The following is a 22,748-nucleotide window of genomic DNA, read 5'->3' on the forward strand; positions in this document are numbered from 1 at the left end:
CCAGGTTTCCTTGCATAATTTCCTTGACAAATGGCTTGTTCATTAATATTTCAGCCATTCTCTTAACCCACTGGTAGGAGCAGTATGCTTTAGGCTGCAAAATACAGGTTTCCCTCTGCTGAACCTTTCTAATCTTTTTCTTGAAATGCTTTGTTAGAACCAGCAACATAAATGAGAGCTAGTACAGCACGAATTCAAAATGACTCCTTTTTACAAAGAACATAACTGAGTGTACATTTACTAAGCGCAACCAGAAGGCACGATGTCACTGCAACAAAAGCAGCAGCAGCACTGTGTTCTCTGCACTCCTTCTCTGACCTGAACATTATACACTGAATTTAACCATGAAATACACTCTGTGGAAGATTTTATGAGTATGTTCCTTTTCCAGATTTACTTTTTGAAGGTGCACAGTTTATATTTGCTCCATGAAATACTATTTTTTTAACTGTCTGTAAAATGTAAAAGTATAAGAATTGTCCTTTTGCCAGATCAGGCAAGCTTGTGAGAATCTGCCAATTTGAAAAAGCAAAACTGGATATTTTTTTTGTTTGTTCCCCCCCCCCTTTCTGATTACATCTTTAGTGTGTGTTTGTATTTCCTTCATCCTTGGGTTGACATTATCAACAGCATCTCCTGATAAGGGAGCTAGGAAACAGATCATTGCTGGTACAGCAATATTTGCATTTCCTTGCAGTCATCTACTGCTGTTTTTGATTACTTAATACCCTTATTTTTTTGTTTCCTTTTGTTTTGTTTTGGCTGCACAGGAACAGGACAAGCAGGTTCCCTCTGCTTCCTGTCCCTCCACAAGGATTTCATGTTGAAAATGAAGCTTTTACATTTCCCCTCTCATGAGGAACAAAGAAGCTCTCATTCATCTAGTAACAGTACAGTGGTGCCTCGCAAGACGATATTAATTCGTTCCGCAAAAATTGCTGTCTTGCGAAAACATCGCCTTGCAAAACGCGGTTCCCCATTGGAACGCATTGAAATCTATTCAATGCGTTCCAATGGGGAAAAACATGGTCATCTTGCGAAAATCATCCATAGAAAACATTGTCTTGTGAAACGCGGTCCTCCATTGGAATGCATTGAAATCTATTTAATGCATTCCAATGGGGAAAAACATCATCTTGCGAAGCATCAGCTTAAAAAAAAAGTCTTGCGATGAACTGACCCAAACATCGTCTTGCAAAAATTGCGCATAGAAACCATTTTGCGAAGCGCAACAGCGATCACAAAAAACAATTGTTTTGTGGATTAATCGTCCCGTGAGGCAATCGTCTTGCGAGGCACCACTGTAGTTTCTTCCTGCCTCCCATGTTCCTCATCTGTTTGACTGGCTATTTGTTTTATTATTCTTACTAAATCAAAATTGATTTGTTTGAAATGTGGTGCTGGAGGAGAGCTCTGTGATTACCCTGGTCTGCCAGAAAGATGAGCAAGTGGGTCTTAGGTCAAATCAAATCTGAACCATCTCTGGAGGCAAAAATGTTGAAATTGACATTGTCCTACTTTAGGCACTTCATGAGAAGGCAGGATTGTCTGGAAAAGACAATCATGCTGGGAAAGGTGGAAGGCAGCAGGAAAAGAGGAAGACCAAATACAAGATTAATTGACTAACTAAAGGAAGCCACAGGCTTGAGTTTGCAAGAGCTGAGCAGGGCTGTTGACAACAGGACATTTTGGAGATTGTCCATTCACGGGGGTTTCTTGACGGCACATAAAAACAAAATAATGTGCACAGGAAATTATGAAACATAGGATACTGGGTCTACGACTGAATCTTGTTAGACTGAGTGGGGCTTAACTTTCAGTAGATATGTATAGAATTACATAAGGAACACATTGCATTTATTTGGTATAACTACTGTTTTTGTCTATTCAACCATTTCCCTTTAAAATAGATATGAGAATTATGCAGCCCTGGAAGCCCCCTGAAAACCAAGATGACTGATTACAGCAGTAAACTGTGCTGCTGAATGTTAGTGGCAACAGAGAAAAATCCTATTTCAAGACAGTACTTTGCTTTAAATGTGTTGTAATGGTTTGCAGCTGAAGTTTCTTGGTGGCAATGTTTTCTTTAAGATGTTTGTTCCTCTCTTTCTTGATCTAATTTCACTTGAAAGCAACACATTTTTAAAAAAATAAAAACTGCCCTCCCCAAACATGTGAAAGTTATTGCTTTACAACAAGAACATCTGAGTGTTTGGACTTCAGCGAAAATACATATGACAAAATAAAAGGACACTTTTAATAACTCGTAGATCATGAGTCTGCAATTCTCCACAAGCTCTCTCCTGCCTGGGACAAGCTTCTCCCATGGACTTCCCTCTCCACCCCATAATCACCCACTCTGTGTTTCGCTATGAAAATAAAGGGGAGAGAGGGACAGCTTTCTGGAAAAGTAGTGTTGGCAGCACAGTGGAGACTCCTACTCTGCACAGAACTGGCCAACCCGAAAGCCCAGCTGGGGATGTTCCTTCCCAGATCTGGATATATCGGGCCCAGGTGCATTTGCAAAAATGGGGAGCAGCTGTTTCTTGGCACAGCTTTCCACCTGGGAGAACCAGATCAGCTGCTCGGTAGTGGTGGTAGGGTATTTGCTACAGCTGGAGAACAGGCGGTTGGGCTTTCCAGAGTGCTGACAAATGTGCGTGCAGGACTCACCGCACACAGGACAGGTGTCTCAGTCTGCCTAACAGATGGGATATCCTGTTTATAGGAAATTTCCTCAGAATTGACAGAGCATTTATTCAATTTAGGTTTCGTTTGTGAGTAATTTAAGCCGCACTTGACTGCAGGAGGAGAACCAATGTTAATAAGAATGTTGGACTAGGACTCAGGAGTAGAGATGGGGCTATTTGTGTACGAATATCCCCCTACAGGTGGAGATAATGAGGGTCCTCTCCCCTGGGGCCAGAATGACCACTCATGATTCCACCACTGCCATGAGCTCTATGGTGCTTTCCTGTCGCTCCATTGCTCTCAATGGATTAGCCACTCTGAGACCTGGTAGAGAGGAATGGCAAATCCATCACAAGCAACGGAGAGATAGGAAGGCACCGTGGAGCTTGCAGCAGCAGTCAAATCGTGAGTCTGGTCAGTCTGGCCCCAGGGAGGCAGACCCTCGTTATCTGCACCATACGAATACCCCTATCTCTACTCAGGAGCCTTTGGTTCCAATTCTGCTTGGCTACAGAAAGTAATTGTGGGGCAGCAAAAGTAAACCACTTCTTGGACACGCCATGTGCCTCAAAAATCCTGTTAGTTAAAAGCAACTTGACAGCACATAGCAATGACTGGAGGATTAGAGGACCTTGTGGAAGACTATGACATGGAAGCAGGAAGCAGAAAAAATGCCCTCCCTGTTGATTTGTGTTTTCTGGATCCAAGAGATTTCCCCAAAGGGACAGGAACCCTTGCATTCAACTTGTAGTATTTGCATGACTCTTTTATGTGCAGTTTTCATTGGCTACTTTCTGTTTTGCTTCAGAGAAGCACTCTGATTATTTATTCAAAGCATCAGAATTAGGTACATGCAAATAGTAGTGTTTTTACACATTTTATTCCAATATATAATAAAAAGACATAACTTTTGAGGAATAATGTACTAGCTAAATCTATTTGTCTGTTTCTTTGAAGAACCATCCCTCTTGGTTTATCCAGGTTTTACACTCTAGAGCAGAGGTCCTCAACCCCCGGTCTGCAGCCCAGTGCCGGTGCATGGCCTGAGCTGAACCGGGCCGCGGAGACAGATCTCCCCACCCCACCCCCGCACACACCTTTTTGTGCCTGCACGCGCGCGTGAGCCCACGTGAGCGCTCCCCCACCCCTTTGCACATGCACACAAGTGCCCCGGAGCACCGTGTCACCCTTCGTGCATGTGCACGAGCACACTGTGTCTGCACAAGTGCCCTCTCGCTCCTTCGTGCATGCACACGAGCGCAACTGCTCCACACATGAGCTCAGGGGGGTGCCTTGCGGTCCGCTGGGTTAAAAAGGATGGGGACCACTGATGTAGAGCATTTTGCCTTATGTGCACATTACATCATATAGTTCTTTCAAACTGTGTGCAGTCCAAGTATTGCAGTTAGAGAATGTTGCCTACAGTTTACCTGGTAGATTTGTTACTGAGAGGAGTTTTGAACCAGATACCTGTTAGTTCTTTTCAAATATGTGCTACAAGTTATAGAGAGAACAGATAATCTGCTTCTTCTAAATAGTTTGTGTAGCTAAAGCTGGAATCAGCCACCAATCTTTAAATATGAAGAGCCAGCTTGTGTGGCTTTGGGCAATATGCAGTCCCAGAGCACCCCCAGAAAAAGGAAATTGTAAACCAATTTTGAGTATTCTCTACCTGGAAAACCCTGTAAAGGGTCCCCATAAGTCAGAATTGACTTGACAGCAGGTAATTATATTAGAGTGTTAAATAAAAAGAGATTTTCAGTTCTATCTAAATTCAGATTTTAGCTGCTCTTTTAGAAGCATTCTGGGAAATAATGATGATGATATAACATTGCTCTGAGTTTTGGATTAGAATTCCCAAAATCCTTCAGCACTAGCCAAGGTATTCTGAGAGCTTGAATCCAGAAAAGTAACGTTAAGAATTTCTGTTACTGTTTTACATAATAGCATAGTGTCTCTTAACTTGGCGAGATGATCTACAGATTTTATTCACTCTGAATAATAACGCACTGAGGTAGGTTGTTGTCTTCATTTTACAGGTAACAAATCAAGGGCAAGAAAATGGCACTTATCATTTTCACTTAGTTAACCTATGCCTCCCCTTAATTTCAGCAACATTCATTCCCAGTAAAATAACTCTTGTCAGTGAAATCTTGCACAGCATAGCACAGCTTTCCAGCATCTAGACCACATTGACTTGTGGAAGTTGCCCAAGAAACAATTATGTTTCTGTTACTCACAAAGCTTCCTCTGTGTTTCATTGCTCCTGATGTTCCATAGAAAGAAAGAACAGAAGATGAGAAGGACAGAGCCCCACTGCATTGGTTTTAAGTTTCCTATTGTTGTATTCCAATTTCAAACCATTTTTTTAAAAAAAGAAGCTTTACTTTGATATAGAAGGAAACCGTTACTCATTATTTTGTTCAGGAAAAACTGATCCAGATTTGTTTTGTTTTGGTTAGTATCCCATCTTCAGTAATCCATTTATTATTCATATGCTCCAACAAGAAAACAGAGCAGGTTAGCTTGTGCCAGTAATTCTCAACCAGATGGGTGTGTGCTAATTCCAGAGGGGTATATATCAGAATTAGAGGTAAAATATATATAATGGGGAGGGAGGTAATATTTAAATATAAATTCAATTTGGATAATAGGTGGGGACATTTTTTATCTCTTGCTTTCTTATTATACAGTTTGTAGCATCAATGCACAGTGGGCCACTTATTTTCTTTCCCTTAAGGTTTTTGTATCCTCAGTGGTTTAGCTAACTGGCTGCTGAGCTAGAGGTTGGGAGTTCGATCCCCTGCTATGCCTGTTATGAGTAGAACCATCCTGTGTGGCCTTGGGCAAGCTGCACAGTCCTGGCATACCCCCAGAATAAAGGAATGATAAATACTTCTGAGTACTCTCTACCTGGAAAACCCTGAAAAAATGTTGCTATATGTCAGAACTGACTTGATGGTACATGATGATGATGATGATGATGATGATGATGATGATGATGATGATGATGATGATGATGATGATGATGATGATGATGATGATGATGATGGAGATGTAAGGTTCTGTCTGGATAGTGCCTTGTGCACCCCTCTTAAAAGTTTCCCCCACCAAATCTGCTTCTCCTCCAACACCAGAAGGTAATTCTACCAAAACCTATGGGCCCAGGGCAATCTAGGTGAAATGTGCAAACGGCAGCACCTGCCAAATTCTCCAACAGTCTTCTACAATCAAAAATAGATTTTGCCTCCCAGCAGAGTTGAAAGACAGCGTGAGCTCTTCATATTGATTAGAGAGTGTTAAAAAATAATAATTGAGAAACAGTGACCTATCCTGTTCTGGCAAGATGTAAGAAATTGTAAAAAGCCGGAAATTATACAGTATATTCTTTGCACACCAGTGACTGTACTATTTATATATATATATATGTTTGTACTGAGCACATAGACAAGTCTCTGCTTCCCACTGCAATTCTTCACAGCCATATTATCCTGCTTTCTGCCCAGGGATATTAAGTAAATACATCATTTTGGCATATCTTGAAAAATTTGCAAGCTTTTCGCAAATGAAACAGAAGAAGCTCAGCAGAATTGCAGCCCAAATGGGCATGTAATACAAATGACTATTTTCATTAAGAAACATATCAGCTTTTCCAACGCCACATGAAAAGCACAGGTATTGTAAAATACCTGAATTGAACAAGCACAGTTTAGACTATGGTGTGCATTTTTTGCTTATCTTCAAACATTAAGTTTTAATGAACTGAAGAGGATAACAGTTATTTTTTTTTTTACAGATTTACAAAGCAGATAAAATTTGCATTTCGCCATGAGGGACTGGTTATAACTGAAACTCCTCTTTAATGTTATGAAATACTAGCAGTGTGCTTTTGTGCCTCAGAGCCCAGTCCTGAAAATGGGGTGTGGGAGCGAGAGTAAAGGGATAGACTACCCTCCACTCCCTCTGTCAGGCCAGCTAGTGTTGGCCTTGGCAAGCTATTTTACCTGGCTTTTCAGTGGAACACGCTGTTTTGGACTTTTTCTGCGTATGCCCACATGCTGAAACCAATAGGAAGAGGGACGTGGCTATTCCAACTTTGAGCCTCATCACAAAATGAGAGAGCTTTGGATCAGTTGATCCAAAACAGAATCCAGTTCACCCTCAGAATGATCCCATTGGGGACACACAGTTGTGTGGTAAATTTATGGGGATGAGATTCTCTGCAGGTACAAAGCCATTGGTGCAGATATGCCATTCCCTCCATGGTGAAGGGATACTTTCTTATCCTAACCTGTCTTGAGTGGACATCTAGGGAAAAAGCCCATCTTTCATTTCACACACACTTTTAGAAAACTGCTTCTAAAGTATTGCAAGGTGTGATGTCTCCTTTCACTAACAGTGATTCTTTAATTAAAGCTATTAGATACATTTGAAAAATAAATAAAATAATGAGGCAATTTTCTTAAATGCGTAATTCTACAAACAGAATGTGAAAAATAATAAACTCCTTCAGGTTAGAATCCAAGTCTTGATTCCAAACCCTGTAAGGCTTCAAAGGGAATCCACAATACTCGGAAATGTCTGTGCAAGTGGACTAAAACTACCAACGTGAAGTATTCCCAATGTTCAGTTCTTGTTAGAAATTTTAAGATGGTGCATCTTCTGGGCAATCGTCAAAGGTAGCATCACACAGAACATGCTGCAGCAGATGTGAGCACCAGACTCCCTCAGTTGTTCTTGTAGCCCCCGGCGTCCTGCCATGGAATTTTGGCATCCAGGTTTGTTTCGGGGTTTTGTTTTGTTTTTGACACCGTACTGCTAAAATTTAAGTGGATAGGAGCAGTCTGTAAAATAAGGTTCTGAGGAATGTGCACCTGATTCACAAATTGATTAACATTTTCAGAGGTTTATGGGAACACACTGTGAAAACAAAACATTTGTTTTAAAGGCAAATTATGACTACTCCTTCTGTTGACCTGTCACTGAAATAACATGAAGTTTGACACCCAAGGGTTAAGATTCTCCAACTACAGAAGCCGCATGCTCCTGTATTACCATTGTTAGTTTTGGGGGCTTCCCATGGTTCTTCTGATGAAGACCTACATAAGAAATACATTTGTGAGCTTTCTGATTTCCAAAGAAGTAACAATGTTAGTCTGTTTTAGCATGTTGGCAAACTCTTCATTTCTAATCAGCAGATGTTGCCGCAAAACTATTTGGGTTTAATGGTTTTGTTTACCTCTCATAGTTCAACTTGCAGATAGTCATCTGTAATCTGTAAAGTCAGAGAATAAATTGTGTTTTTCACTCCTTTAAATGATTTTAACAGTCAACATGATCAAGGGGTTAGAGCAACTCACTATGTAGTACAGTTATAATTCTTGGGGATTTGAGCTTTAGAAAAAAAGACAAGTAAGGGGGAATATGATTCTGTTGTATAATATTATGGATGATATGATGTCAATGATTAATATTAATCACATCCCATCAAGTCAATTCTGGCCTATGGTGACTTTTTTCAGGATTTTCCAGGTAGAGAATACTCAGACATTGTCTACCATTCTCTTCTTCTGGGGGGGCTCTGAGACTATACAGCTTGCCCAAGGCTGCACAGGCTCGCTTTTCTCCCAGGAGGCACAGTGGGGAGTCAAACTCCCAATCTCTTGACTCTATAGCCAGATACCTAACTCACTGAGCTATCCAGCCAGCTGGAGGACAATGATTAGGAGGCATTCTTCATCTCCCATAATGCTATGATCCATTGTAACCCAATGAAGTGGAATAAATAGGAAATTCAGGACATGTAAAAGGCAGTACTTTAACACATAGCACATTATTCAGCTGGGGAGTTGGCAGCTTCAGAATGTGATGGCCATCACTGTGGATGGCTTTTGCAGTAAATTAGGTAGGGTAATGAGAGATGAAATAATCAATGGCTACTAGGCATCTTGGTTTTATGTTACTTACGTTATGTCCCATAGAAGCAATTTGCCTCTCAGGACCAGTTGCTGAAGAACCTGAGCAAGAAGGTGCTAGTTGTTGCTTTCAGGACCTGCTTCTCTACTTTTTGTAGGCATCTGCTTGATCGCCCATATGAGCAGAATGCTGGACTAGGTCAGCTTTGGTATAATCCAGCAGGGCTATTATTTTGTATAGGTGCCTCTACTTCCAGGGGTACCAATTACCTGTGTATTTCATTTCATGCATCCTTCCATAGAATTATAGAGCTGGAAGGAACCCCAGAGGGTCATCAAGAGCAACTCCTTTTGTGTTAGTGAGGAAACATGGAAGGAGATGTCATTGAATGAAACTGCTTTTGGACTATTTTTTATCTAGTCCCCTGTTTCCAGGTATACCTCATTGAGGTAGAGAATATAAACTCATGCTTCCTTAAGAATGACTCTTTTTTTGTAGCTTTCAGAATGTCAGCAGTCACTGAAAACTAGGCAGTGCTAGTTATATTTGAAATATGGGCAAAACCTTTATTGATCACGAAAGAAACTAAAAGTAGGCCAGGTGTCACAGAGCTGAAGAGGGTTATGGGGCGGAAGAAACAGAATAGTGCAAAAATCATCCTTATCAGATGTTGCAGTAGCGGGATGCGAGTTAAATTCTTATCCCAGAATGGAGATGGCCAAGAGTAGTGCTTCAGCTTGAGGTTTGTGGTTTCATTTCAGGCTATGTAGGATGGCTTGCCGTTCCTCTTTTTGCAGACAAAATCTTTTCATCCACTTGGTAGATTCTCCATTCTTGATAATACTCTAACTTGGCTCCAGTTGACATTGGGAACTAATACAGTGGTTCGCAGTATTGGGTTCCCAGATGTTCTTGGGATTAAAACTACCAGAAGCCTTCAGCACTAGCTGTGCTGGCCAGGATTTCCGAGAGTTGTAACACATCTTTGGATCCAAGGTTGGGAACCACTAGCCTAGTGCATTAACTAAATTTAATCTCCAGCTCTTCTGACAGAGGGATTGCAATGCCTCTGGGTGTCTCTGCTTCTAGCTGAACAGGAACTAGTGGCTTTGATACAAGGCAATAGAGACCATCCCTTTTCTAGTGGTCCAATTGAGATATTTTACCCACCAGTGGTTTTGGAATTTGTGCAAGGACCACACTTCTTTCTACTTAAATTGAGTGCCACCCATTTTTGACTACTACCCCATTTTAACCAAAGAGGCTTTAGACATACAATATACAGCTGACTGTAATATTTACAGCCTTGTGCCCACACACATTTCCATGCTAAAAGAGAGTGCTTACTTAAGTTGATAAACAGCTTGGTAAGGGTCCAATTTTAGAACTTTTGGCATATACTTATTATTTTGTTTTTAACATATGTTACACTGGTAGAACTCTGCTCACATGGAAAAAATGTCTCAGATGGAAAAAAAGAAGACAGCCCCAGTTCCTAATATTTTGGACAGCAGGGAATTTCGGTTTAAAATGACAGTTTAGAGAATCTGTATATTTAGCAGTCCATCTGGTCACCATTTCGCAATGATTTCTGAATCACGGTGCATATGTGATGTGGGGACTTTGGGTCACCATTTTTATCTGTTGAGGGGAAAAACCTCAAGACGAGTACCATTGGATGGGAACTTGAGCAGGTGGTGATGCCACCCCTTCATTGGAGTGCACCTCAGCTGGAGCTATAAGATGCCTACCAATAAAGTTAGTCTTACAGACATGTCTGGATTTGCAGTATTTGAGATCTAATGTATATGGAACCCTTCTTAGGGTGGTCCCTAGAAGGGTACTGTGGCAGCTGTAGGATACAATGGACCACTTCCTCTAGGAGTAGTGAGATTCCCTTGCAGATGTCTTCCTCCAAATTTCTCCTTCCCCTTTCTGCCGTGGCCAGTGCAGAACCAGTAGGGCTTAGGAGACTATCAGGATTCTTCTTTCCTATTCTTAGAGGATTCCTCTGTTTAGAGAGAAATATATGGAGTCGTGTAGTCCTCTGCTGCTCCCACATGAAGTGGGGAACCCATTTTCGTCTGCTGGGGATGAATTTTATTTTGAGAAAGGTGTGGGGGGCTGCATATATGTGGTGGGCAAGACCAAAAGTACACGGCACGGCACAGCAAATGTGGAGCCACATATAGTGATGATTAATTCACACATTTGCCTACCAGTTATATAAAACAAAGCTAGTCTCTTCAGAAGTAAGCTGTGGCAAAATAATTCCTAGGCTGTAAAACCGTGCTATATTCCCATCTCCTTGGATTGGGGCTGCAAATTATAGCTTAGTTCCATGCAATAGATTCCTGGGTTTTATTTAGTCTCTTATCTGTCACTGTTGATCACTGGTTGGAGGCAACAGAAGAGGCTTGCTGTTCAGATGGGGATCTCCATGAGGTGAATCTGGCCCATGGGCCAGAGGTTTTTTCATCTCTGCTCTAGTAATGCAAAAAGTTGTTGCTGAGGAATTGGTTCTTGGCACTTGCCTCTTCCCACAAAGGCAGGAGAATTTCAAAACTGTCCCTGTATCTGCTGTTGCCACCTCATAACCACCAGAAGAAAATGAAACTGGCTCATGAATGTAGTGTCACATGTGAGCTTAATGTTTTTCATTAAGGAGTCACCTGGATTAAATCAGCTTCAAAAAAGGTAGCAATGGCTTTAATCATTTTTTCATTGCATCTTCAACCTCTAGTCAGCAAATGTTATTTCTAACTGCTTCACAAAACTTAGTGATCTTTGGTCATAATGTTTGATACTCAACATTAACTTTGCTTTCCTGTCTTGCCCTAGCAATTAAATGGCGATCTCTTAATGACAGACAGACGAATCTACTGAAGTTTTCTCCTGATCTTCTGCCAACGTATGAGTACGATCAGTATTTTTTAAGACCGCTGTTGAATCCATTTGGAAGACATCTGGTGTTGTTTATCGGCACTGTTCAAGAAACACAAGCTCTTGATGTTTCAGAGCACCACTGTCTCTTCAAGCAGGTATTCAAAAATGAGTTTCCTTTAACTGAGAAGCAACAAATGAAGACATGAGAATTATGCATTTTGTATTAGAACACTGCCATATTTGAACTTGAATTGCTCATTCCCTCTGGCATATACGGTAGGACTCCCTTATCCACGGGATCTGTATCCACTGGTTCACTTATCCACAATCTGAAAATACTGACACTGTCAAAAGAAAAATCCTAAAATATATATTTCTAAATATGAAGTTACCAGAACTGGCCACTAGAGGATGCCAGAGGCCATGCTATTGTAGTGTTTATTATTAAAACAGCATTCTTTATAATCCATGTTTTTCAGCATCTGTGGGGGGACTTGGAACCAATCCCCTGTGGATATGGGAGTCCTACTGTATAGTATAGCATACATACTTTTGTGTTTGTGTGTGTGTGTGTGTGTGTGTGTGTGTGTGTGTGTATAAAACAATTTATATTTTATAGGTTTTTTTCCCTTCTCAGCAATTTCTGCACAGCAGAAGGCAATCATTATTTTTATTTTATTTCCTTCTCAGCACATGAAGGACAAGGTGATGGCTGTACCCAGAAATTTAATACAAATGGTCCATTGCGGGAAAGTGATTTCACTGTGGGGAATTCAAGTAAAAAGAACTTCTAGTTTTAGCCACGCCTGGTGCAGAAGTATAGCTTCAGATGTTACTGCCCGTACCTCTGCTGCAAACACAGTGGAACTGCTTGGCAAATCTTATGTTCCAGATAGCTACAGCAATGTGACAACGAAGATTCTTTCCAAAGTGGGCAAAAATTTGCACAACCAAAGGAATCACCCTTTGTGGCTGATCAAAGAGCGTGTGAAAGATCACTTTTACAAGCAGTATATAGGACGCTTTGGAACCCCACGGTTTTCAGTGTATGATGATTTGTCTCCAGTGGTCACTGTGGAGCAGAACTTCGATAGGCTGCTTATTCCACAAGACCATCCCAGCCGGAAGAAAGGGGACAACTACTACCTGAATCATACTCACATGCTAAGAGCTCACACGTCTGCCCACCAGTGGGACTTGATGCACTCTGGACTTGATGCTTTTCTGGTGGTGGGAGATGTTTACCGTCGTGATCAGATCGATAGCACCCATTATCCAGTCTTCCACCAGCTGGAAGGGGTCAGACTCTTCTCCAACCATGAGGTAAGAGATGCTTAAGAGCAGAGGTCCTTTTGGAGGCAGTGGGCATATTTCACATTTTGAGTAAGAATTGTAAGGCAGTCATCAAATGGCTGCGTTGGTGTTCAGTTCTGGTCACAAGACACCCATGTCACAAAAAAAGGTAAACTGGTGAAACATACACCACATACAGTGGTGCCTCGCTTAGCGATTGCCTCGTTTAACGATGTATTCACTTAGCGATGGTTTTTTAAAAGAATTTTCTGCATCGTTTAACGATGTTTCCTATGGGCGATTTTCGGTTAGCGATTTCGGGACCATGCTTCGCATAGTGAATGCGTTTTGGGTCCCCTGTTTCGCTTAACGAAGTCCGTTTTTTGCAATTTTAAAAGTGTCTTAAAATGTTCAAAAACTGTTTTAAATGCTAGGAATCGTTAGTGAACCTTCTAAAACATGTGCAAACTTAATTTGGCTTTGTTCTGACTCTTCGTTAATTTTTGGCAAATTTTCCCCCCCATTGAAATGCATTGAACCCGATTTTGACAGCTGTCAAAATCGGGTTCAGTGCATTCCAATGGGGGAGAAAAAAATTCACCATAAATTAACGAAGAGTTGGACACTGTTTTAAATGCTTGGGTTCGTTAGAGCACCTTGTAAAACATGTGCAAACTTAATTTGGCTTTGTTCTGACTCTTCGTTAATGTTTGGTGAATTTTTTTCTCCCCCATTGGAATGCGTTGAACCCGATTTTGACAGCTGTCAAAATCAGGTTCAGTGCATTTCAATGGGGGGGATTCGCCAAACATTAACGAAGAGTCAGAACAAAGCCAAATTAAGTTTGCACACGTTTTACATTTGCTGTAACAAATCCAAGCATTTAAAACAGTTTCCAACTCTTCGTTAGTTTTTGGTGAATTTTTTTCTCCCCCATTGGAATGCATTGAACCCGATTTTGACAGTGTTTTTCAGCATCTGTAGGAGGGTGGGGCTTATCCCCCACAGAGACGGGGGTCCGACTGTCTTGCAATCTTGTCTTAGCAGGGTTTAGCCAGGTTAGTACTTGGCTGCATCTGAAGAGTATCAGGTGTGAACAAATGAGGGTAGGTAGCTCAAAAGAAGCTCAAACAAGCGCCTCCGCCTGGCTAGCTGCTGTTACACCAGATAAAACATGCAGATATTGGCAGAATTATTGTTCTTAGCAATATCTTGCTTAATTAGATAGTCAAAATAGAAACTTGGTTTAAGCAAATACCTGAATGGAAGTTATCTGTTTCACATATTGGTAAGAAATAACTAAAAAGATGCTTAGAAATATGTCTTTTAGAGTTCAACAGAGGCCATCAATACAAATAATTAAACAGAAGTTTTGAAAAGGTGTCTTTCATGTACAATTGCCTTTCATCCAAAACTAATAAGCTTATTGTTCACATAAATAATAATGGGTTAATATGGGAGGATCAATTAGCATTGGCAAGAGTTTGAATATGTTTAATAAATATATGATAATTTCCAGCCATCAGGAAAAAAAATGCAGATGGAAAATAGACCACCTAAAAAGCCAGACTGATAAAAATTAAATGTTTTTGACCTTTTATAGCAAGTACTAAAAAGTTCATAAATATTGTCACATAACTTTGATGTAGATAAAAATACCCTCACTGCTTAGATGCTGTTAAGAGATAACCTTAGATTGTTATATCCACTTTTTGATAAGAAAAGCATGTAAAAAAGGAAACAAATTCAGCTGGAAAACCAGGAGCAAAAGAAGAAATTAGAGGACGTAAGACTAGAAACTTGAAACTGTATGCTGGCAAGGTATATTCATGTTAAGAAATATACTATACTGAATCATAGTATAATTGGGCTTTAGTGAAAAAGCGCTTTTTCACAAATCTAGGTAAGATTTTCTTTTATATATCTCAGGCAAAATGATGCTTTCATGATATCTTGTGCAACATTTTTTGCAGTATTTTCATAAAATATTTTTAATGATGTTTGCTTAGCTAAATGAAAAATTAAATTAAGGAACTTGAATGCTATATATAAGCTCACTGCTCCTGCCTCCTTCCTTAGGAGAAATGGAGAGTCAGGGTTCTCCTGTACCACTCTCCTGTTGAACTACCTGCTTTAATGAACTCTGCCTGGCGGAGGGGAAGGGAGAGAAGAAAGATTAGGACCGAAGGAAAGAGAATGGATATGCCTCCTGGCTAGCTTTAAGACCAGGCACAAAGGGAAACAGCAGCAGGCAGGAACATTTCCAATTTGATGGGGGCTGGAATAGATTTATTTATTTATTTATTTTGGCTTCTCAGCTCAGTTATGGAGTTGAGCGAATGGTGTGAGGGAATGGCTAAGTGATTGCCTGCCTGCCTTCTGTGTGTGCTAGCTTTTCCCCTCCCTCCCTCTGTGTACCTGTGCTGATGTGTGAATACCCACTTTTGTGTATTGCATGGCTAGTAACTCTGGCTCCACCTACCTCTCCCCCACCAGCCACAGCAGGCACAAGCTGCCAAGGCTTTATCCATTGCTAAAAGGGAACTTGAAGCACAGAATGGAATAAGAGAGGCACCCAGAAGACAATGTATTTTAATAACGGGTGTCTTTAATCATGCTCTCACAGATTGGAAATGTCTAGAGACCCTAGAGACGACTGTGCTGTTGAACCAGACAGGAGACCACTCTGGCCGTCATCCTAAATTTTTATGTCATTACTTTTATTAATCATTAATAATACAAAAGTTTTGTCTAGCACTCCATATAAATGATTGTCATTTTAAAAAGCAACAGCAGGCCTAACCTTCATCAACAAAGGAAATGCACAAAGTAAAATACTGTAAATAGGAACAGCTGTAGAAGGGGCAGCTGTGCTAGTCTGTGCAAGCATTATAGGTAAAAGCAAAATAGAAATAAAAAGCTCTTATGTCTGATGAAGATGACTTGCCATGAAAGCATACATTAAAAATGTAGTAGTTTATCATTAAGGTGCCACCACATTTTTTTCTATTTTGCTTTTACCTATAATGTAAATAAGACCATGGAGTAAAGTGTAACTTTCTTCCTCTTTTATGAGAACTCTATCCTGTAGAAAATCAATTCATCTCTTTCTGACTTTCAAATGAGTGTCAATGAAATGTAAAATTTGAGGTTGTATATAAAAACTTTCCCAAGGAAAAATGATGATAAAATGTTTAAATGGCTAAAATATTGACTTTGTGTTGAAAGAAACATTCATTTATAGTTTTTATTCTCAAAGTTGAGTGTTGTTCTTATAAGAGTTTATCTAAAGTGTAAGGTCCCTGTCAAAAACATTGAACTTGTCATTAATTGATAGATGTGTTCTTATGATAAACAGCATTCTTAACATTCTTGCGGTGGAATTATTCCTTATTTCTCTACTAGTGGTTGATTTTTTTAAAGGCTCTGTTTTAAAATGCCATGCTTAATCATCAGTTTTATATTTGAGGCAGGCAGTTTCTTAACATTTTACATCAGCATCCTGTCATTTTACATCAATCTGTATAGGGCTCCAGAAGGAGAAGTGGGAATGTGTGAATAAAGAAACGAAATGTCAGTTGAGTGAATGGTGTTTTACTGAGTTCAACTTTCCCCTTCTCTGTTTGTTTTGAGTGGATGAAATTATGTTATATGGGTGTGTAAAAAGGACGCCTCTGCTCTCCCAGGAGGGGTGTCCGCCTCATCTGCCAGCCTTCGGGTGGACTATCGAGAGACCTTCATTGTAAGGCAGCCCGAAGGCAATGATGTCAAGTTGCCGCGCATGGGCGGATAAGGAGAGATGGAGGAGCAATGGCTCCAGAAGCACAGGCCGAACTAGCAGGGAGTAGCGCTCAGGGGCAGCCTTCTAGGAGGAGGACGGAATAGAGGAGGAGGACTGGTTCGAGACTGTGGAGGATCAGCGGCCCATCTTCTGTGCTCACCTGGGGTCAGGACTTGGTGAATCAAGCATCCTGCCCCAACACCTCAGGACTGGCTGGACAGCAGAGGGGACATCCTTCAGCCGGGGTGCCCAGCCCTGATGCAGAAGTGGTGCTGGAGGTGGTGCTGCCAATACCAGTGGCTCATGCAGCTGGCCCGGGAGCACAAGGGTCAGTTCCAGCAGGAGGGCCAGCTGCCATATGAACATACCAGCCTCACCGAGAAAAGCCTGGCCACTGTGGCTAATGATTCTAACTCAGCTCCAGTTTCAGACCATGAGTAACATGGGGCTGGTGACCATAAGCAGAGCCAATAACAGGAGAGGGATAGAGGGGTATTCTGACTGATTATTACTGAAATAAAAGTGTGTCACACCCAGTAACCAATATGTTAAGGTGATGGAACCCATAGGGAAGGATATACTCCTGACGCCCTGCATGCAGGAGGTGGGAGATGTGGATCATTATGTGCAAAAATGTACAAATCTCTGTAAGAAGGCTGGGGTCAGGGGGCCAGATCAATCCTCAGTCTTCTTCATGTAATTTTCCACTAACACGGTGAGGACTGTAGTGATTAAAATTCATTTTTCTTCACAATAAGTTAATGATTAGAAGGTTTCAAAGCATATGGAATGCTTTTGCCAATCATTCCAGACATATGGTAGGATCCAAAGAACTGTCTAACGGTTACCATATGATCAGCTGGGGCTGGGGAGTAATTAGCAGTTTCTTTGGCTAATTACAGATTTTCTTCTTTCCTTTCTTTCTTGAAATAATGTTATGGCTCCCCTTGTTACGAAGTTATTCTATACCCCATTGTCTACTGCTGTTATTGATAATGTAATTTAACATTGAGGTATCAGTGGCCACTGCCCTATGGCGAACGTGGTAGTGTTGTAGCTGCCAGTAAAATATTTTTCTGGAGACTGGCCGTTGGCTTTCTGTGTGTGGAGGAGGATAAGAGGCTTCCTTTCTCAATGGAACTTTGCTTCAGCCAAAAGGTTCGCCTGAGTTCTCTCTTGTGGTGGTCTTGTTCCCTGGCCCTGCCTTCTGTTTTGCCCTCTGATCCTGATCAGAACAGTGGTTCCCAACCTTGGGTAACCCAGGTGTTCTTGGACTGCAACTCCCAGAAACCCTGGCCAGAACACCTGGTGGTGAAGGTTTCTGGGAATTGCAGTCCAAGAACATTTCAGTTACCAGAGTTTGGGAGCCACGATCTTAGCTCCTGGTTTGCTCCAAAGGACTGTTCACAGCCCAGCCCTGATGGGAGGCGAAGAGTACAGAATTCCTGTGGGGCATTTCCTGACCTGTTTGGTGGCCTAGAGTAGCTCTTTGGGTTTACAAATACGTAATATCAAAATCTGTGTGTTTTAAAGGTTTCCAAGCCACTAAAGGAGTATTACCATTTTGGCATCACAGTGTATTAATTAAGGAACATAAGAAGAGCCCTGCTGGATCAGGCCAAAGGCCCATCTAGTCCAGCTTCCTGTATCTCACAGGGGCCCCACCAGATGTCTCTGGGAGCATACGAGGCAACTAGATACCTGTCTCCTGATCCCCCTCCCCTGCATCTGGCATTTGGAGGTACCTTCCTTTTAAGCCTGGAGATTATACATCCCCATCATGGCTTGTAACCTGCGATAGACTTTTCCTCCAGGAATCCGTCCAATCCCCTTTTAAAGGCATCTAGGCCAAATGCCGCCACCACATCCTGTGGCAAGGAGTTCCACAAACTAACAACTGCTAGTTGTTGCTTTGGACTAGGTGATCAGCTGTACCTCTTTCTTTCTTTGTCTCTGTCTTGTTCTCCATCTATTGCTAACAACCGGTGTGTTAATTATAATAATACTGTACTGCTAGCTGTAAGAGAAGTTTCTCAACACTGTAGAGCGTGGGATGTGTGAGATGTACAGTTGGACTGGCTGCTGTGATGAGCTGCTACTGACTTATGACAATATAAAACTGTTATGTTCTTCAGCTTTGTGCTTAGTTTTTCTGACAGGACAATTAAGCTATTTTTACTTCGCTTTGACAGACTGCTATATACATTTTGGTTTTGGCTTGAAGCATTGTGCCTCTAAGACATAAGCTCCATAGGGCTGTATACTCCTCAGAGTTTGTATCTAGAAAAATCTCCATAGTGCCTGTCATTTTGTTTTATTACTAGATTTAATCAGTAGTAGACGACTTTTCTCGAGACAGAGTCTGAGGCATTATTGCTAAATGTTAACGTCTGATGTATTCTGAAACAGTTTCATTAAGATGTTAACCAAGCAAATACGTTTTTGGAGAGCCTTGTTTAACTTTCCCTTGCACAACCTTATATTGCTTCTTTCTAAACTTTGGGATGAATATAGAGATATTTGACTTGCTACAAATGTGATTGTGAGAGAAAAACATATTTGAAATTCTTACTTATTTAAATTCTCTCTATGTACTTATTTTGTATTCCGTCTCCTTTCTTTTCCAGTTGTGTTTTCTTTGGATTGTTTGAGGATTTTCCTGAAATGCATTTGTACAATACATTTTCTGGCTTTTCTTGTCTCCAAGGCTTTCGGCACTGGACATCTTTTATGCATAGATGGGCCATTTGGGAAAGTATGAAAGAGCTCCAAGCAGCAGATGAAAACTTCACCCAAAGGACATTGCAAAGATTTATGCAGCCACTAGTGGAATTTCTGAAGACCATCAATTGCTTGTACAAATAGACAGAAAGCAGTTGCCTCCATGTTCTCCTGTGTGGCAACCTCAGAGTAACCATATGGATGTATGGTTGGTCTGATCAGCCTCTTTCCATCTGAGAATAAGCCTTGGGGTGTTTTCCTCAGTCCCTGGGATCTTCAGTTGGAGCTAGCAACTTAAAGACATCATAAAGCTGAGATTCATGTGCTTGAGTATGCAGTACTTTGGATGCAGGTTTCTTTACATCTTGGCTGATGTAAGAGGGTGGAATAGACATATCAGGCACATGCCTTTGATTTGACACCTGTATGTACATCAGGGGTTTTTATCCTCATATAGCAGTCATTTTTTAGAAAACCTGATTACGTAGAGATGGGGGTATTCGTCTACTAATACGAGTATCCCTATACAGGCAGCGTTAATGAGGGTCCAGCCCCATGGGGCCGGACGGTCCACTCACCGATCCACCATGGACGCAGACGGTGTGATTCTATGAATGGTTCTGCAGCGCGTGATCTGCTCTCCACTCCTGGCAGGAGGCGGGAGGACAAGCCTCGCCGCAAGGTTGAAGAGTGGTGAGCAGATTGCGTGCTGCGGAGTCATTCGTAGAATCGCACCGTCCGCGGCGGAGTGGACCCTCTGACCGCATGAGGCTGAACCCTTGTTAATGTCACCTGTGCGGGGATATTCTTATACGAATACCCCCCATCTCTAAACCAGATCCATCAGATCAAGGTTTCCAAGTGCTGCATTATAATATCAAGGGTGGCACAGTAGTCCAACGGCTGTACTGCAGTCAGACTCTGCTCATGACCCAGGATTCAGTCATCCTTCCATCCTTCTGAGGTCAGTAAAATGAGTACCCAGCTCACTGGAGGGTGGGGGAAATGTGTAGCCAGCATAATTAACTTGTAAACTACCCAGAGACTGCTGTAAGCAGCATGCTTTGTTTTTTTAGCCCATGCTGTTCCCATGCTCTTCAGCATGGTTGACAGTTACCACTAATATATCAGATCAGGCTGATTCCCCCCCCTTGAGATCTGGAACACTATGAAGGATAGGTACTTTCCTTTAAAGCTTTCAGAGCCCAGAGAAGCTTTGGTTTGGTTTTTTACCATAACTATAAGAATTTTCCATATAGTGAGAAAGGTGACAAGCAAACAAACATGGCCAGTTGGGTTGAAAACATAAAAATGCCATCAGTAAAGTTTCCTTAGGGAATGAGTAGCAAAGACAGAGCACCACAATAGAAAATTCCCTAGTCTCATGGTGAGTCCCATCAGCAGCAATGAGCCCCAGAGAAAGGCCTCTCAATATCTAAGCAAAATGAAGTGGAAAGAGGTTCTCTCACTTTAAGGGCAAGGGTGGGGATTATGCAGCCCATATATAGTTTCCCAAGGCAATTTTTGTAACCGTGGGCTCCTCTTATATTCCCATGCCCTTGACCCAAAGTTGGGGAGGTTCAACATGTGAATTTCGGAGCAGTGATTCTTGTCTAAAGTAGTATTATTATGGTAGAAAATCAGTTTTTCTCCAAAAACCAAAAAAGCATTTTTCATGTTGAGTGTGGTGTGGTCTCCAATGGATTGTGGAGTCAAAGAAATGGACCTTGGACTTCTTGAATATGTCCAGTCCTGAGTTTGGTTCTTCAGAGCTGAAATCAGCATACTGACGGAACCAGCAGAGTAGTGGCAGGACTGGCGAGATGTATTCTATACATCCATAAATTAAATAATAATAACTAAATAACCAATAATTTGCTACTCTTTCATGACACAACAAACCAACCCTTTATAGTGGTCATCTCACTTTGCCTAATGGCAGGGTGAGCATGGCCTGAGTAAAACCAAAGCCTGAGTAAAACTGTTGGGTTGAATCAGCCTCTAGCTATATATTGAGCACTAAGACATCGAAGTGGTTGCAAATACAAAAAAGCAATCATGTGATCCATGGCCCATCCCTATCGGTCAGTACTTTTACTGGATCGCTTAGAAGTTACAAATAAGGTAACTTCAGAAGTACTCTTTATCAGCAAGGATGGTATAGAACTTGGAGTTAGAGGAAATAGTTAAAAAATAGGGCTAGATGTGATGTACATATGGCTCATGAAGCCAGACTATCAAGAGACAAAATGGAGTTTTAGATTCCATACAAGACAGAAGTGAGAAAGATACATTTACCAGCTGTCACCTCTGCAGATAAAAGCTTGGCTTGTTACCCCACACCCACAGCTCTCCAAGTTGCTCTGGACAAGGCCCAAGACCTCTTTGTTGGCTTGGAGCAGGACAATGTGGAACAAGTCTGTCTTTACATTAGCAAAACAGGATAATAAATTTTAGTATCGCACTAGATAAAAAGTCAATTATAGAGGCCAACATTAATTGGTAGAAATATGTAGTGACTGGAAGAGACGAAATTCTCATTGAAGCTATTTAACAGAATTATTTGAAAGGTCACCTTATTTATAGCTTCTTGGTGATCCAAGTAAGGTATTGGCCAGCCAAAAATTGAGCTAATTGTTCCATTATACTGATGTGCGCTTCATTTTTCTGAACTAGGATTTTTGCCCTTTTGCTACTTCACTTATTAAGGTGTCTTGCATTTGGAAATATGTTTGCACAATGCTTTTCTTCATGCTGAGTGAGCTTTTCGGATAAGGATTGGGGACTGTGATAAGTCATCATTAATGTCACACACTAAAAAATTTAAAAAGAAAAGAAAATGTGAATATTGTAAATTGTGGGGTATGTTCTTTTAAGTTGTATTTTATGACTCCATGAAAATTCCAATGCATTGAGAGTTAAGGTTGGGGGTGGGTCTCTTCTACAGTTTTAGTATATGATGGCCCTAAGGACACTTTCATTGTTTCCCTTCCCACCCAAGACATTTTGATTTGCCACCAGTGGGGTCAGCCTACTGGCAACCAGAGTGTGCTGTTTCTGCTTCACTAGATTACGGTTCATAAAAAAAATGGCATGGGTCATTTTTTATTTCAATACAGTCCATTGGGTGGAACAAAAAAGTACCCTGGTGGCAAAAAGCAATTCATTTTGTGGACGTTTTTAATCATAGGTATTTTTTGTTTTGTGAAAGAAAACTGAAAATGGTTGGGCCTGAAATTTGAGGAAATTGTTTCCAACTGTTCAGCTGGCATTATTGGCTAGCACGTACCTGATAGATCTAGTTCTGTGTGGATTCACGGGTGATGGGGGAAGAGGTTCTGGAGGAGTAAAATGTCCCATCCTGATGTATGAGGATTAATGAACAGAGGCCAACATGACTTGGACTGGGAGTTCCTGTTTTAAATGATGTTTTTCTGAGACATCACTGGAGCACTGCATA

General features: G+C 41.2%; 1 protein-coding gene across 3 annotated transcripts in view; it reads left to right on the forward strand.

Moving 5' to 3' along the window:
- Positions 1-22,748, forward strand: part of FARS2 (phenylalanyl-tRNA synthetase 2, mitochondrial) — a 290,330-nt gene that overhangs the window by 61,593 nt on the left and 205,989 nt on the right. For 2 of the 3 annotated variants that reach the window (XM_072998580.2, XM_072998581.2), the window contains exons 3-4: positions 11,449-11,648; positions 12,184-12,816. The exons of the other annotated variant lie outside the window; for it this stretch is intronic. In XM_072998580.2, coding sequence (XP_072854681.2) covers positions 12,187-12,816 — 630 coding nt within the window. In that variant the 5' untranslated portion in view covers positions 11,449-11,648; positions 12,184-12,186. The remainder of the gene's footprint in view (positions 1-11,448; positions 11,649-12,183; positions 12,817-22,748) is intronic. 3 annotated transcript variants of the gene reach the window in all.

This window comes from Pogona vitticeps, chromosome 4 (assembly GCF_051106095.1).
Source record: "Pogona vitticeps strain Pit_001003342236 chromosome 4, PviZW2.1, whole genome shotgun sequence".
Taxonomy (NCBI): domain Eukaryota; kingdom Metazoa; phylum Chordata; class Lepidosauria; order Squamata; family Agamidae; genus Pogona; species Pogona vitticeps.